Source organism: Nicotiana sylvestris, chromosome 11, assembly GCF_000393655.2.
Source record: "Nicotiana sylvestris chromosome 11, ASM39365v2, whole genome shotgun sequence".
Classification (NCBI taxonomy): Eukaryota; Viridiplantae; Streptophyta; class Magnoliopsida; order Solanales; family Solanaceae; genus Nicotiana; species Nicotiana sylvestris.
Genome location: NC_091067.1, coordinates 159,008,033 through 159,025,251, shown reverse-complemented (window position 1 = coordinate 159,025,251; position 17,219 = coordinate 159,008,033). Strand labels below are relative to the sequence as shown.

General features: G+C 36.7%; 1 protein-coding gene and 1 pseudogene across 1 annotated transcript; both read left to right on the top strand.

Moving 5' to 3' along the window:
* The first annotated feature begins 4,825 nt into the window (after positions 1–4,825).
* LOC104245798 (uncharacterized) lies at positions 4,826–6,599 on the top strand. Its single transcript, XM_009801470.1, has 4 exons — positions 4,826–5,665; positions 5,793–5,864; positions 5,918–6,205; positions 6,387–6,599. Exons 1-4 carry the CDS (start codon positions 4,826–4,828, stop codon positions 6,597–6,599), a joined length of 1,413 nt encoding a protein of 470 aa, XP_009799772.1.
* Positions 6,600–13,536: 6,937 nt separating this feature from the next.
* LOC104245797 (G-type lectin S-receptor-like serine/threonine-protein kinase RLK1) lies at positions 13,537–16,274 on the top strand (annotated as a pseudogene).
* The last annotated feature ends 945 nt before the right edge of the window (positions 16,275–17,219 follow it).

Here is a 17,219-nt window from a genome sequence, read left to right as displayed (position 1 = left end):
TTAAGGACTTTTTACTCCTATAAATAAGAGTTCTTTTCATTCATTGTGGTGCTTCATTATTTATTTTTAATATTATACTTTGAGAGTTCTTTTGAATATTTATTACTTATGTTTTGAGATTTATCTTTCAATCTTTACTAGTTCATTGATTCCTTTGTGGTATTCTTAGAAGGCGATTAATACTAGTTACTAATTGTTATCTCAAGTTACTTGTAAGCGGTCAAGATCCGAATCTATTATTTTTGATTTGTTCTTAAGTAAAGGCGTTTGATTTCTTCAATAAATCAAAACGTTGTTGCTTGGATCTTGTCAAGGCTATAGTACTTGCATTCTTGGAAGTTCTTGGAATTATTTTCCTGAATTTTCCCATATCCTTTATTTTCTGTACTTTAATTCTAGTTGTTCAATTCCTTATTGTTATTGCTTCCGCCTTTAATTCTCAAATTCTTACTCTTGTTTGGATTGCCGAACTTGCTTTTATCATCGTCCCTGAGCTAGTAAAGCAGGTCTGAGTCAGGCGCCCGGGAGCTGGAATTTTCCTTTGGCTTATGAACCAACCTTCTCTTTGGCTTCTTTTTCTCCGAGCTCGGTGAAATTGGAGCCCTCTTTGTTTTCTTCTCCCCTGCTGTGGCTCTGGACTACCCCGAAGCAAAATGATCGACAAGTAGATCTTCACCCCCTACTAAGGGCCTAAGCTCAATGGTCTTAGGCAAACCTATAAAAATGAGAAGAGAAGGAATGAAAACATAGTGTTGAAAAGGAAAATCTAGTGCTACTTATCTAAGAAAAGGACTCTTACCGTGAGAACGGGCCTCATAGTGGCCCTTCGAGAGCTCATACCATGAGCGCTCGGCATAAGGCATATGCAAACAAATACCTCTAATCCACTCCTTAAGATGTGGAATGGTGTTTGGGATGCAAGTGTGGGCTACACCGCAGCAAACACCGATAAGAAAAGGAAGATAAAACATAAAATCGACATTTAAAAGGGAGTTATACTTAGGTGAGTTCCACTTCTCGAGGAATGGCCTCCACTCGGCAGGTATTAGGTCAACGGTCCTCACCCGGACAAAGCTTCATTGCCAACCCCGATCCCGATCCTCGTTGATACTTGAAAATAGGGCTTTGCTAGCCCGGCATACAAGCTTTATTAGCCCCCCCGGAAGATTCAGGGACTGTACAAATGGAGTAGATGATCGATGGTGAACGTGCATGAATCAATTTTGTTCATAAAATATCGGAGGAGGATTATGATCCTCCACAACAATGGATGAATTTGGTCGAGGTATACATTGTACCTCCTATAGAAATCCAAGATGACCGGGTCCACCGGGCCCAATGTAAAGGGATAAGTGTAAACACTCAGATATCCCTCAACATGAGTAGTAATGTCGTCATCAAACCCGGGAATCACTACGTCTTTATCCATCCAGCCATAGTCCTTTCAAACCATAGGAAGAACGACCTCAGTAATGGAGCAAATGTACCATGACACCGCCTCGCATCGCCTTTAACCGAAGAAGGATTTTCGACCTTGAAGTCGTCATTAACTGAATACCCTTTGGGGACAAACATTTTCAAGGGGGACTCGGCCGCTGGTTCATCAGTGGGCGCGCCCGGAGTAGGACTCTCGAGGACAACCACATCGGAAATGTTCCCCTCGACCTCAGTGGTGGGCTGCGAAGAAGAAGGAGCACCTTTTTGGGGAACGGTCTTGGAAGTCTTCGCCATTTTTATCTGGGTAAAAAGGTTCGACATGATGAAGAAGAATGAGGAGATAAAGGGTAAGAGCTTACTAAGAAATCAAGCGCACAGGCTTAAGTGAATGGTAAAAGAAGGGTTCAACTGGGAGAACGTATGGAAGAATATTGAAAAATGAAGGAAGGAAGTGATATAGAGAAAAATCAAAGGTAGATGCTTGGTCAAAAGTAAAAAGTGAACGAAGGAAAGAGTATTTATAGGGTCTTCGCGCCTTTTCGCATTCAGGAACGACCTGTCAATGGGTGACACGCGTTCGGAGTCACTATGATGTGACTGATGGGACGTTTCGGTTTCTTTGTCATTTTGTGTCGCAGTGTGTTGAAGAAGAGATCGGAGAACTCATGTCATTCCTCGTCATTTACGTAAGTTTTTACTCTCCGAGCTATCTGTATACGGGTGAAATCGAACACATAAGACGGCCCAGTTTCCGATAAAATAAATCGAGTAAGGAACGTGATGGAAAGGAGCCGAAATCAAGGTGAGGGAGTCATCGAGACAGGTTCTGAGGGTATGACGCTCGCCCTCGAGAATATCGGCGCCATGACCCCAGATCGGTCCAAATCCCAAAAAACATCAGAGGACATTATCAGGCAATCAAACACGATTAACAAAAGTCCGTAGTATCCGTGACCGGCCGAATATCATGGCGTGGATCTCGGTACGTATCGATAGAAAATCGGTGATTAGTTAAATAGAATTTTTTTTACCTTTTATAGAATTGTACTTACGATAAAACTCCCCTACTATATAAAGGGGAGTCCGATTATTCATTGAACACATTGTAACACACATACCAAGGTAATATATTATTATTTTTCTATTATTCAAAGCTCTTACATTTGTTGATTAGTGTTTCATTATTATAAGCCTGGGATCGAAGACGGATACCTCATTAAGGATGACCTCGAGTCCGAAATCACCCCCTCTTATTTTCAAGCGGTTTTGATAATTTATTACATCTCTTATCTGTTTATCCTAGCAATGTTTACTGTTTGTATTGAATAAATTCATGTATCTTTAAAACCATTTATAAATTTAATTGTTATCCATTTTTTAGGGGTAAACATATTTGATTTACTCAAGCCACCCTGTTAGAATTGAAATCAGGAGAATATGAAGAAATTGATAAAGCATGCTCTGAACGATGGAAAATTAGACGATAAATGGAAATATACCTTAGGAGACACAAAGATTACATGGCTCGGTCAATCAGACATACTTCCATAAAGCTGAGTAATCCACCATTTTAGATATAATATAAAAGAATGTATAAAAATATCGAAAGAAAAATTTGATAAAGTTTACTTGCAAAAGGTTTATACAAGTAGCAGCCTAGCACTTATGTCTCGCAAATTCTCTCCCTAAAGTCTCTAACCTTGAAAAACTAGTGTAAAAAGGGTAGCCCAATAAGAAAATATTGGAAGATGTCAATATTTTTGAAAAGGACTAACAAAGAAATAGTGCCAATCTTTTTGAAACAGAGGGAGAATATGTTATTGGCAATTTAAATCTTCCTCTTCCTCAGTTATTTGTCAAAATTGTACTTGAGGTTTATAAACTTCCGTTACAGAGTCTTCATACCGTGATATTAGGACAATAGAAATAGAATTGCAATATAGTATGCAACAATTCATATAAATATTAGCCATAATTGACATAGCAGAATGGGGATTGGAATCACGATCTGCAAAGGAATGATAGATCCACCAAATTCAAAGAAAAGATGTAAGATTCGGAACACCAATCCGCCATCCACCCTGCACCCGCCTGATTTTAAAAAAAAAATTAATTTAACCTGCCCCGGCATATACTCTAACTATTAATTTGAGTGTCCTTATGAACTACTAAATAACTTGGTTCTTACATTTTCCTTAAACGTGAAGTAAAATAAGCAGAAAAGTAAATACAATAATTTTATGTGAAAAATCACTCTGCTCAAAAGGTGTAAAAACCACGACCTACTGCATAGGATTTGTTAATTATAGGTTTCAATAATGAAAAATAATATATTACATTTGGTATAGGATCACAAGGAATAAATTAAAGGGATTCAAGAACAGTCAGGAATAGATCAAGGAAATAATCTATTAACGGAGGGTCCAAAAGCAAACAAGGAAAAGAATCAATGATCAGAAATAAAAATGGAAGAAGCAGCAAAGATCCGACAAGAATATTTAATCGAAGATTGACAGAAACTATTATTGGAAGGCCCCAAATCAAAGGGGAACGGGATCATTGAAAACCAATGAAGCCAGAAATTGAGGGATCCAGCGGATACGCCTCAAGTAACACAAAGATATGCCTAACGGATGGAAAGCACGCCAAGACCATAAATCAAGGAAGATCAACGGAAACTTGACCTTATTCTTGGAAATAATCAATCTATGATTCCTTTTAAGGATCAACTTCCTTGAGTTCGCAATCTCTGAAGATTCTCGAAGGCCACATGGAAAGTATATATATAGATGTTTCGGACTTGAAAAGAACATACTTTGAACGAACCATCTTTACTCTTTTTGTTCTACTCCAAACAAGCATTATAGTTTTGTTAGATTTGTTGTATAATTAGTGAGAGAAGAAAAAAAGATAAACACTAGTGAGACATTGTATCAAGAAAAGAAAAGAGACATAGAGATTAAGCTATTGGCGTAAAACTACATCATCCATTTTGTATTCAAGAAATATCGATCATTGAAAGAGAACACCCTTACAATCCAAGGGGACTGGACTAGGATACATATTGCATCCGAACCAATATAAAAAATTTGGTGTCTTTATTTCCTGCATTTTATTTCTGCATTTACTATTATCCTGTTCTTATTTCCAGTCGACTAATTGGTAAACTAGTCAACTACTTATAAAAGTTTTTTTAAATTAGCAATTCACACCCCCCCCCCTTGTACTTTCAATTCGTATCAGAGCTAGTCTCACACATTTGCTTAACAACTTGTGAAAAAAGATCATGGCAAATCAAGGTATTGTTGGAGCACTCTTTTAAGAAGGGACATCACAAGTTAGGCCACCGTATTTCAATGGGTAACACCTTTCTCACTGGAAAGTGCGTATGGAAATATATGCAAAATCTTATGTTGTCAAAGTTTGGCAAGTTATCAAAAAAGGAAACTATCCAGTACCAACAATTGCTCAACCACCTACTGATCCAGAAGATATAGACGAGTGCACAAACGAGCAAATGGCAGTTGTTCAAATCAATGCTAAAGTAAGAAACTTACTCTATAATGCTATAAATGGAGACAAATATGAGAAAATTTCTAGTTGTGATACAACCAAAGAAATGTGGGATAAACTAGAAGTTACTTATGAAGGAACCAGTAAAGTAAAAGAAACTCACATCAACATGTTGGTTCATGACTACGAACTTTTCCAAATGAAAGAAGGAGAATCCATTGAAGAAATGTTTGCGAGGTTCAGCAAAATCATTAGCGATGTAAAAGCTTTTGGCAAACCATACTCAAGTGGTATTAAAGTTCGGAAAATTCTGAGGAGTCTACCTACCACTTGGCAAACAAAAGTAGTTGCACTTGAATCACAAGATTTAAATAAACTATCTTATGATGAGCTTCGAGGAAATCTTATAGCATTCGAGAAAACTCACCTCAAGAAAACAAGCCACGAAGAGAAGAAGAAAACAGTCGCCTTCAAGGCTACAACTGAAAGGACAGAAAATGATATTGATGACGACCCTGAAGCTCTTGAAAAAGAGATTACCATAGTATCAACGAACATGGATGGTTTGATGAGGAGATATAGAAACACAAAAAGAGGTAGGATACCACCCAGGCGAACCAGGCAATATAATGAACTAGACAAAAATGATGGAAAATGCTACGAGTGTGGAAGAAATGGGCATGTTCAAGCTGAATGCCTAGATCTTAAAAGAAAGGTTTCCAGAGGGTTCAACAAGAACAAATCATTTGGAATCTAGAGTGATGAAGACAATTCGGAACACGAAGAGATAGTAAATCTATGCTTCATGACAATCTTGGAAAACGACATGAACAAACTCTCAGGTTGCTGGACAGATGAAGATGCATCAGACGATGAATGCAAATATGATAATGAGAATTGTTTCATGGCATGAGGTGAAATTAGCGGGATAAGATCTTATAACTGTGAAAGATATAATGAACTGCAGGAAATTCTTGACCTTACTCTAAAAGAGTCTCAAAAAATGATGAATGGACTAAGGAGACTCAACAAGGAAAAGAAAGACTGGGAACTCAAGCTTGAAGTATGTGAAATTGAAAAGGAGGTACTTCAAGATAAAGTTCAGGAATTGCAAATTCAACTCAATGACATGCGCAAATCCACCAGTTACAGTTTTGTCAAGTCTAACCAGGCGACTTACAAGTCAATTGGAAAAGGACCAGCTAGAAAAAAGTCCACTAGTACTAACACAAGTGGAAGATCTAAGAATGGATCAGTCCCTATGTGTCACTACTGTAATAAAAGTAGACATAAATATTTCTTCTATCAATTTTGTAAATCTAATATTTTAGGGTAGATTTGGAAAACCAAAAACAACCCTGATCTTAGTAAAACTAACCAACAAGGACTCAAACAAGCTTGGGTACCTAAAAGAAAGTGATAATTATGTTTTGCAGGAACACCACAGGAAGAGCCACAAAGAAAAATGGTACTTAGATAGTGCGTGTTCCAGTCACATGACATGTGACAAAAATCTGTTCAAAGAAGTTACAAACATAAATGGAGGAAGTGTTAAATTTGGCGATGACTCAAAAAGGAAGATAGTCGGCACTGACACAGTTTCATTCAATAACAATTGTGATATTACTGAAGTTTATCTTTGGACTTAACTACAATCTCCTGAGTATAAGTCAGCTATGTGAATTAGGGTACAAAGTAAAGTTCAAGAAAACAGGTTGTGCAATTGAAGATAAGACATGTAAAATAATCCTCCTAAGAAAAAGGTATAGAAATGTTTATACACTTGATGGTTTTGAAACTCTAGATGGTCACATTTGCCTAGCATCCATATCTGATGATCCATGGTTATGGTATAAGAAACTTGGACATGCAAGTATGCATCTTATAGAGAAACTCTCCAGACATGATTTAGTTATTGGTCTCTCCCTAAACTCAATTTTTCTAGAAATCATATATGCGATGCATGTCAGTTCGGTAAATGAACCAGAAACCCTTTCAAAAACAAAGACATTGTGTCTACATCAAAGCCTTTACAATTGCTTCATATGGATTTGTTTGGACCCACCAGAACTGCTAGCACAGGAGAAAAACGATATGCTTTTGTTATTGTTGATGACTACTCACGTTTTACATGGGTGATTTTCTATCTCACAAAGATGAAGCATTGAAAAACTTTGAGATCTTGTGTAAAATAGTTGATAGAGAAAAGAGGTACCTTATTACGACCATTCAAACTGATCATGGAAGAGAATTTGAAAGCAAAGCATTTGAAGACTTCTGCAATGATCAAGGATACACCCACAACTTCTCAACTCCAAGATCACTCCAACAGAATGGAGTAGTTGAGCAGAAAAGTGGAACTTTGCAAGATATGGCAAGAACTATGACAATAGAATATTCCTTGCCTAATCACTTTTGGGCAGAAGCAGTAAGCACAACTTTCCACGTTCTAAATAGATGTCTCATAAGACTTATCTTATAGAAAACTCCATACAAACTATTTAAAGGTAAACAACCCAACATAGGTTATTTCCATCCGTTTGGCAGCAAGTGTTTCATCCACAACAATGGTAAGGACAATCTTGGAAAATTTGATCCAAGAAGTGATGAAGGTATTTTTCTAGGTTATTCCATATACAGTAGATTTTTTAGAGTTTATAATAAACGTACTCTATCTGTAGAAGAATCAGTACATGTTATATTTGATGAAAATAACACTACGACCGAGAAAGGAATTATTGCAATTGATGAAGATCTCAATCAAGAAACACCTCAGTCAAGCAAACCCCAAGAGTCGATTGACGGTCTAGACGGTGTCACAAAGTCAACTAATGAGCCTAACAACAGTCAAACAGAATCACAGAAGGAGTCAACTACTCATACGAGTGTAACACGTCCAAATGAATAGAAAAGTAAACCAGAATATCCTCAAAAGTTTATCATAGAAGATCCAAGTGAAAGAATGAAAATCAGGGGAATTCTCAATAAAAAAAGAAAAATATAGCACTAATCTCTCAAATTGAACCAAAGAAGATAGAGGAAGCTCTAAAAGACTCAAGCTGGGTACAAGAAATGCAGGAAGAACTGGATTAATTTGACAAAAACCAAGTGTGGAAATTATTGCCTAAGCCTGTAGATGATACCGTCATCGGAACAAGATGGGTTTTCAGAAATAAGGTCAATAAAGATGGAAAGGTTGTTAGAAACAAAGCTATATTAGTAGCTCAAGTGTACTCATAATAGGAAGGAGTTGACAATGATGAAACCTTTGCTCCAGTAACTTAACTAGAGTCAATACGAATTCTTCTTGCGTACGCATACTTCAAAAGATTTAGACTTTTTCAGGTGGATATCAAAAGTGCATTCTTAAATGGCTTCATTGATGAGGAGGTATATGTAAAACAACCTCCTATTTTTGAAGACTCAAAATTTCCTTACCATGTGTATAAGTTGATTAAGGCATTGTACGGACTTAAACAAGCTCCACGAGCATGGTACGAAAGACTTAGCTCATTTCTACTTGATCACAAATTTATAAGAGGTAAAGTAGATACTACACTATTTATCAAAAGATCATCGGAAGGTAATCATATTATTCAAGTTTACGTTGATGATATTATCTATGGTAGTTCTAACCCTCTTTTGTGGGAGGAATTCGCTAATCTTATGTAAAGTAAGTTTGAAATGAGTATGATGGGAAAGCTCACGCTTTCCCTTAGACTTCAAATTCAATAATCTGACGAAGGAAATTTTATATGCCAGACAAAATATACAAAGGAGCTAATTCAGAAGTTCGGTATGAATAGTGCTAAAGCTATTGGTACACCAATGAGTCCATCAACAAGTCTTGACAAGGATGAAAAGGGAAATCCTGTTGTTGAAACCAAAAATCGTGGAATGATTAGCTCTTTACTTTACCTAACTGCCAGTCGATCAGATATTATGTTTAGTGTTTGTAAATGTGCCAGGTTTCAGTAAGCTCCTAAGGAGTCGCATATGACTACCGCAAAAAGGATAATTCATTATCTCATTAGAACTATTTCTTACGGACTATGGTATCCACGTTCGAACAGTTTTAAACTAGATGGTTTTTCAGATGTTGATCTTGTAGGTGATAAGGAAAAAAGAAAAGGCACTAGCGGGACATGTCAATTACTTGGAAAGGCACTAATATCTTGGAACAATAAAAAAATAAGGATCAGTTACACTATCCACAACGGAGGCTTAATATATCGCCATTGGACAATATTGTGCGCATTTATTATGGATGTCTCAACAACGGGTGATTATGAATTATTTTTTTAACCTATTCAAATATTCTGTGATAACTCTAGTGTTATATGTCTTTCAAAGAAGCATGTGCATCACTCTAGGGCTAAGCATATAGACATCAAACATCATTTCATTAGAGATCATGTCCTCAAGAGAGATATAGAATTATTATTTGTTGGCACTACTGATCAACTAGCAGATATTTTCACTAAGCCTTTACTTGAAGATAGATTTTTCTCTCTAAGAAAACTACTTGGTATTATTTCTCTTGATCATAAAAATTAGGACGTATTTGATATTTTTAATTCTTGTATGCCTAATATTTTTAATTTTGTTTGTTTGTGTAAGTACTCATTAAATTAGCGCCTCCGATTTCCCTCTCTTTTTCCATCAGTTGTAGCTTTCAAGAAAGGAAAATCAATCATTATGGCCTTTCACTGACACCCTTTCCTTTCCCTCACTCAACCATCAAAATTCCTTTTTTAATCTCTAAACCACTCGTCTCAGTCTCCATTGTTCCTATCGCTCATAAACCCTCTTCAGAAACCTTTCAAACTCCTTCCCAACAGTCTTTCCATGGCTAAACACTCCAAAAATCCATTTGTCTCCACTAGAAAAAGTACTCGCTCCAAGGAAAAACCCTCTTCTCAGCCATCAGAACCAGTAGACCTAGGGTCTGACCGCTCAGAAGGTTTTGCCTCTTCTCAGGCAGAACTATCAGATCACTTTTATCACTTAGGAGAAAAAGCATTAGGAAAAAGGCCTATGGAACCCCCAAGAAATCCAAAATAGACCTCTCGAGTTCTCTAGAGTCAGACCTCAATTTCTGGGATACCCGAATAGGGATTTCTTTGTTGCTCTAAGAGACAAGCCCATTGCTCATGGCAGAGAATTCGTCCTTGAGGACATGGAGGCTCCCAATTGCAAGGTAAATGATATGTTTGTCTTTTAAGGATGGTCAAAATTCCTCTCTGTATCCCCTCCCAAAGTCTATGAACCCTTAGTGAGAATGTTTTATGCAAATCTTCACTCTAGCAAATCTGATAAGTTGGAATCCCTAGTTTTAGGTGAACACATTCTTCTTGGTTGTGTTCGACTCAATTTTTCAGTATAAGTGTTCTGGTTTTCCCATGCTTTTCAAGAATACTTGTCCTGATGACTTTGAAATTTCTTTTGAAGTAAAACGTTTTATTGTTGAGTGTCCATCTGATTCCTCCCTAACAAGTTAGATCCCAGTGATGTTAGATTTGAAACCCAAGTTTTGGCCCACATTGTTGCAACCACTCTTCTTCCTCGTACTGGATCATTCTCTACCTTTTCTCAACGAGATACCTTTCTTGTTTATTGTCTTGTAACCAAACTCAAGATTAAATTATCCCCTTGGGTCATAAATTTCATGATAGAAAGTCCTGATGATCCCATCAGTTTGCCTTATGGTATGGTATCACTCACATCTTGGAAGCCCACAACATCTCTATCTCGGAATACTCTTATGTCTCTGTTTCAAAATCCTACAATTCTAGAGCTTTTGATAGTATAGGTTATGTGTGTGCAAAGGGCTCCTAGGTGAAGAAACAAGAAGGTGAAGTCAAGAACGTTCAACCTGATCCCATGATCAAAGCCTTTGTTTCTCATCACAATGTAAGTGATCCTGATCTTGCTGAGAAATTGGGTGTCATTGACAAGAAGCTGGCCATCATCAAAGATCTTCTTGTTACCACTCAGTCCACTGTTGGGGACATCCATACAATCTCCAAGGAGATAGGGTCTGATGTTTCAAAGATGAGGGTTAAAATTCTCAGACTTCGAGAAAATGCAATCAAAGCATTCAAGAAAGTGAGTGGCAAGATTGATGGGGTGATAGTTTCAGCCAATGCCAGCTTTGAACGAATGAAGGAGGCGATTTGCAACACTCTTACTTACTTCATGTGTCACTAGTTGTGGAAGTTTAAAATAATATTTTTGTGTTTTGCTGTTTTGGATTGGATAGCCACTTGTTGGATACTTTTACTTATTTCTCCTAAAACTATGCATCTCTATAATGCCTACTTTAGTATCTATAATGATTGCATAGGATGTGATGGTCTTTACATTGCTTGTTTTAGTATATGTATATCCCTTCTTTGTTGATGTCAAAAAAGAGGGGAAAGAACTGTACATTGCAGGTACATTGCAGGAGTCGACTAAAGAACATAATCGTTCGCACAGTCAACAAAAGTAAGCAGCATTTGTTGAGGGGTAGTCGACTGAATTATGCAACACTCATTAAGGGGGAGTCGGCTATAGGAACTATAGGGAAGTCAACTATTATTTATAAATATATATATTATTTTTGTCATCATCAAAAATGGGGAGATTGTTATTTATAGGTTTCAATGATGAAAAATAATATATTACATTTGGTGTAGGATCACAAGGAATAAATTAAAGGGATTCAAGAAGCACTACCAGTCAGAAATAGATCAAGAAAATAATCTATTAACAGAGGGTCCAAAAGCAAACAAGGAAAAGAATTAATGATTAAAAATGAAAAAGAAAGAAGTAGCGGAGATCTGACAAGAATAATCAATAAGAGATTGACGGAAACTATCACTAGAAGGCCCCAAATCAAAGCGGAACGAGATCACTGAAAACCAATGAAGCCAGAAATCAAGGGATCCAGCAGATATGCCTCAAGTAACACAAACATATGCCTAGATGATGGAAAGCTCGTCAAGACCATAATCAAGGAAGATCAGCGGAAACTTGACCTTATTCTTGGAAAGAATCAATTTATGATTTCTTTTAAGGATCAACTCCCTTGGGTTCGCAATCTTTCAAGATTCTCGAAGGCCACTTGGAAAGTATATATACAAATGTTCCGGACTTGAAAAGAACATACTTTGAATGAACCATCTTTACTCTTTTTTGTTCTACTCCAAACAAGCATTGTAATTCTGTTGGATCTGTTGTGCAGTTAGTGAGAGAAGAAAAAGAGATAAACAATGGTGAGGCATTGTAAAAAGAGACATAGAGATTAAAATGTTGGTGTAAAGCTACATCATCCATTCTGAATTTAAGAAATATCGATCACTGAAGAGAACACCCTTGCAACCCAAGGGGACTGGACTAAGATTCACATTGAATCCGAACCAGTATCAAAATCCTAGTGTCTTTATCTCCTGCATTTTATTTCTGCATTTACTATTATCATGTTCTTATTTCCAGTCAACTAATTTGTAAACTAGTCAACTACTTATAATTTTTTTTAAATAAGAAATTCACCTCCCCACCCCCCACCCTTTTACTTTCAGGATTCAGCTTCAACTCCGCTAGAACAATGAGCCAAAATATATCGATTATAAGACTGTAATTCAATACTCTTCTGTAATCTGACTATTTGATTTACAAGTTACTCTAACATGTAAAGCAAACACTCACTCCAACTACTAATTGTTTGTGACACTTTGTTTACAACTCAATTTTCCTAAAATACATTCACTGGACTAACTCAAGAAGAATACAACATTGATACCTGACTAGAGTATGCAAATGTAGTTCTTCAATTGATGTATGAAAGGATATCCTCAGTAGTCCAAACGGATAATGCCTCGACTCCAAGATCTTCTAGGAGTCATATGCATAGTCAGCTTCTCATTTGATAGGACTCCTACTGTTCCAATGACTACACAAATCTTGGGGCCCTTGTCTCTCACTGATTTATTCGTATCTTTTTGGACAACAATCTTTATCATGTGTAGCAGCCTTCTTCCACCAAACTCAGACGTGGGTAAGTTTGAGATAAAGTTATTGTCTTGTAAAGACGTACAATCATCAATCATTAAGAGCTGATCCTTTATCCTGAGGAGCTGGTTCTTAGAACAGTTAAGCGGTTACATTGAGGACTTGGTTCTTCGAACATTGCATCTGAACAAACTTTGTTAATCATCAAAATCTTAGTAATCAACGCTAACCCACCCCACTCCGCAAACGCTGTAACCGGCACCGCCCCATTTCCATTCCTAACTCCAACTATGAAAAGGACAAAGGCTAAAGTTATAGATTTCATATTTTTATAACACTGTTTTAGAAAATTATATTTTCCTTCATGATGTTATTAGTCATCTTCCTTGAGGCCGGCTAAGGGAAAACAGTATTATTCAACTGGTCAATTTGTGCACTCCAACTAAGAAAAGGACACAAACATTAACAACAACAGAAAATTAGAAGTTGACTCTAAAGTCTTCATAGTAAAAAATAATAATAAAATCCCATCTACATTTATTTTATATAGATAAAATAAAAACCAATCAACTTTGTTCTGTCTGTAATGTTCTTGATTTGTGTAACAAATCATAAATTTTCTTGCAATGGTTTCTTCCTTTCTTTATCTTCTATTGTTTCTGTTTCTCTTTCCACTACACACTTTAGCTCAAAATAATGGCAGAGTAGCTACTACCACTTCTCTTACTGCAACAGATGAAACCACCCCATGGTTTTCACCATCTGGTGATTTTGCATTTGGGTTCCAAAAATTTCAAGATAAAGATCAATTCTTGCTTTGTATATGGTATGCAAAAATACAGGAAAAAACCATAGTGTGGCATGCAAATATCAGTAATCCAGTGCCACGTGGATCAAGATTACAGCTTGATTCTTAAAAGGTCTCATACTTAGTGATACACAAGGCAATACAATTTGGAGAACTGATTCGGTTATTGGTAATATCGACCATGGATTTATGAATGATACTGGAAATTTTGTTATTATGGGAAATGATTCTACTGATCCATTGTGGGAAAGTTTTAGAAATCCAATTGACACTTTGTTGCCAAATCAAATATTGGAAAGAGGATGCTTCCTTGTTTCTCAAAGATCAGAAGCTAATTTCTCACAAGGTAGTGTTGAATTGGAAATGCAATTTTAATTATTTAATTATATTATGTCTTAACACGTTCTATAAGAGACTTATGCATCCGTAGAAAATATATAGAGAACTTCTAGTATTACTATTTTGTATAATATTGGCCTGAGATGAGATTAAATGGGGTGATCGTATGACATATATAACTGACGCCAACTTGTTTTAGTTGTTTCATTGTATATTACACCTCACACACCCCTCATGTGTAGGTATAACTCTTTTTTCACATGCCAAACAAGTGATATTGATCTTTACTTTTTGCCTTCTTGGATAATAGCGCAATATGAAACCCGTGACTTCTTGTTGTTCTGATACTATGATGAATTGTGTGTTAACTCATATAAAAGTTTAAGCGGTAAGGAAGACTACATTTCTAATCATTTAATTATATTCTTATGTCTCGACAGGTAGGTTTTATCTTCACATGTTTGATAATGGGAATTTGGTGTTTGTTACACAAAGTGTGCCTTCCAATTCAGATTATGATGATGAGTACTATGACAGTCTAACTTCTGACGAGGCGAATGTAACCAATTCTGGTGATGAATTAGTTTTTGATGAGAATGGAATGATGTATGTGTTGAAGAGAAACAATCAAAGGCAATATCTTACCCCGCGATCCATTCCTTCAGCTTCGGGAAATTATCATCGCGTGACACTTAACTTCGATGGAGTTCTCACTCATTATTATCATTCAAGGAGTTCTAATAGCAGTGGCTGGAATATTGTGTGGTCTCAACCTGATAATATATGTGTAAGCATTAACGGAGACAAAGGAACTGGGGCTTGTGGGTACAATAATGTATGTAGTCTTGGTACAAACAACAGGCCAGTTTGTAATTGTCCACAAGGATATTCACTGCTTGATCCGAATGATGTTTATGGCTATTGCAAGCAAGATTTTATTCAAAGTTGTCATGAAATTGGGAGGGGTTCACCTGAAGATGTTTACAATATTGTCACGGTTCGTGATATTGCTTGGCCAACCTCTGACTTTCAGAAGATTAGCCCTTCTACTGAACAAGACTGCCAAAGGGCTTGTCTGAATGATTGCTTTTGTGCTGTTGCCATATATAATGGCATTGGCTGCTGGAAAAAGAAGCTGCCAATGCCTATCGGTTCAAGAAACATAGTCGCTATAAAGAAGCTGGATAGAGTTGCACAGGAAGCAGAAAAGGAAAAGGAATTCATGGCTGAAGTAAATGTGATTAGTCAGACTCATCACAAAAATTTAGTCCGTCTACTTGGATATTGTGACGAGGGATCTCATCGTTTGTTGGTCAATGAGTATATGAGAAATGGCACTCTTGCAAGTTTCATTTTTGGTGATCCAAAACCTACTTGGAGCCAAAGGACAAAAGTTGCAATGGGGATCGCAAGAGGACTTGCATACCTCCACGAAGAGTGCAGTACACAGATTATCCATTGTGAGATAAAGCCTCAAAACATTCTTCTAGATGATTATTATGTTGCTCGAATATCAGATTTTGGATTGTCTAAACTTCTGATGATTAACCAGAGCCGAACGCTTACTAACATTAGAGGAACAAGAGGATATGTTGCTCCAGAATGGTTCAGGAATAGTCAGGTCACAGTTAAGGTGGATGTTTACAGCTTTGGAGAATGAGGAAAGGTATGGATCAAAAGCAATTCTTACAGATTGGGTTTTGGATTGCTTTCAGGAAGGAAAATTGGAAGCTCTTGCAGAAACTGGTACTGAGGCCTTGAATGACAAGAAGCAGCTCGAGAGGCTCGTGATGGTTGGTATTTGGTGCATTCAGGAGGATTCATCGATGAGGCCTACTATGAGGAAGGTCACTCAAATGCTCGAAGGATCAATTGAAGTGGCTATTCCACCATGCCCATGTAATTCCAGCACTACTACCCTCAATATCTCTCGCGTTTAAGCTCATCCTCATTTATGTGCAATCACCTCCTCTGTATGTCTTACTATTTAAATACTCAAGTTATGTTACTTGTTTTCATGTTTAATGTTCGTTAAATTGTATGATCTGCACAAAATTCATGGCACATAGTTTTATATCTGCATCTTACTTTACGGAGGCGGATCTGGGATCTAATAGCTATGGGTGCCGTTGTACTCAATGTAAACTTACCGCTAGTCAATGAAGTTTAGTTAGGATGTGCATCTGATTGGTTCGTGTAGTTTTAAATTAATTTTTCTGATTCAAGTCATTTTGAATTAATTTGGTTCGTTTTGTGCATAAATAAATAAGTGATAAGCAAACTAAAAATATTTGATTCTTTATTTGAAATCAAGGGGAAAAAAGTAATATTAACTAGATAAAAACGAAAAAATAATATCCAAAGCATATTCAAATAAATATTTTGATGAGATCTAGAAAAAGAAACATAAGTAAATATACTTTTACAATTTAAACAAATAATTGAACATAGAGTTGAAATACAAGAATGAAAATAAAGGGAATTTTAAAAAAAAAATGGAAAGAGAGAACAAGTCATCAAAAACGAAAGGGAAAAAGGTCAGATTTGTCCCTCTACTTTAGTAAATTATCCACGTTTGTCCCTAGTTCTACTATTCGTCTAAATATATTCCTACCGTTAAGAAAGTAGATAAATTAGTCCCTAACCCTAAACATGGCAGCGGGCCCTTCTCTTCGATTGCCAACTAGGCAAATTAAAAACCCAAATAAAAAAGACTCATTCATTTTATCTGACCCGATTTGCCAAAACTCTTGTTTCTATGGAAAATCAAAAACAAAAAAAGATTCTATTTTTTTAACCCAAGAATCCTAAGCACCCCAAAAAGGCCTAGAGGCCATTCTTCCTCCTCAATATTAAAGCTGCCCAATTTCTCATCTCATTGCGAAGAGCTCCATTAGAATCAGTTATCACCTTCGTCTTATATATTTTTCGCAACGTTGTTAAAAATTCGGTTGGCACAATACAACGTCATTTTAAAAAAAAAAACTTTTTTTTACCGTCTGAATGGACCAATCTTCTTACTGACGTATTCCCCGACAAATATTTAGCCATAATTTTCCAGTACTTAACCTCAGGCCACCGTAGAAAATGCTCCCTCGTCTGTCGGAGATGGCTCTGAGTTGAGGGG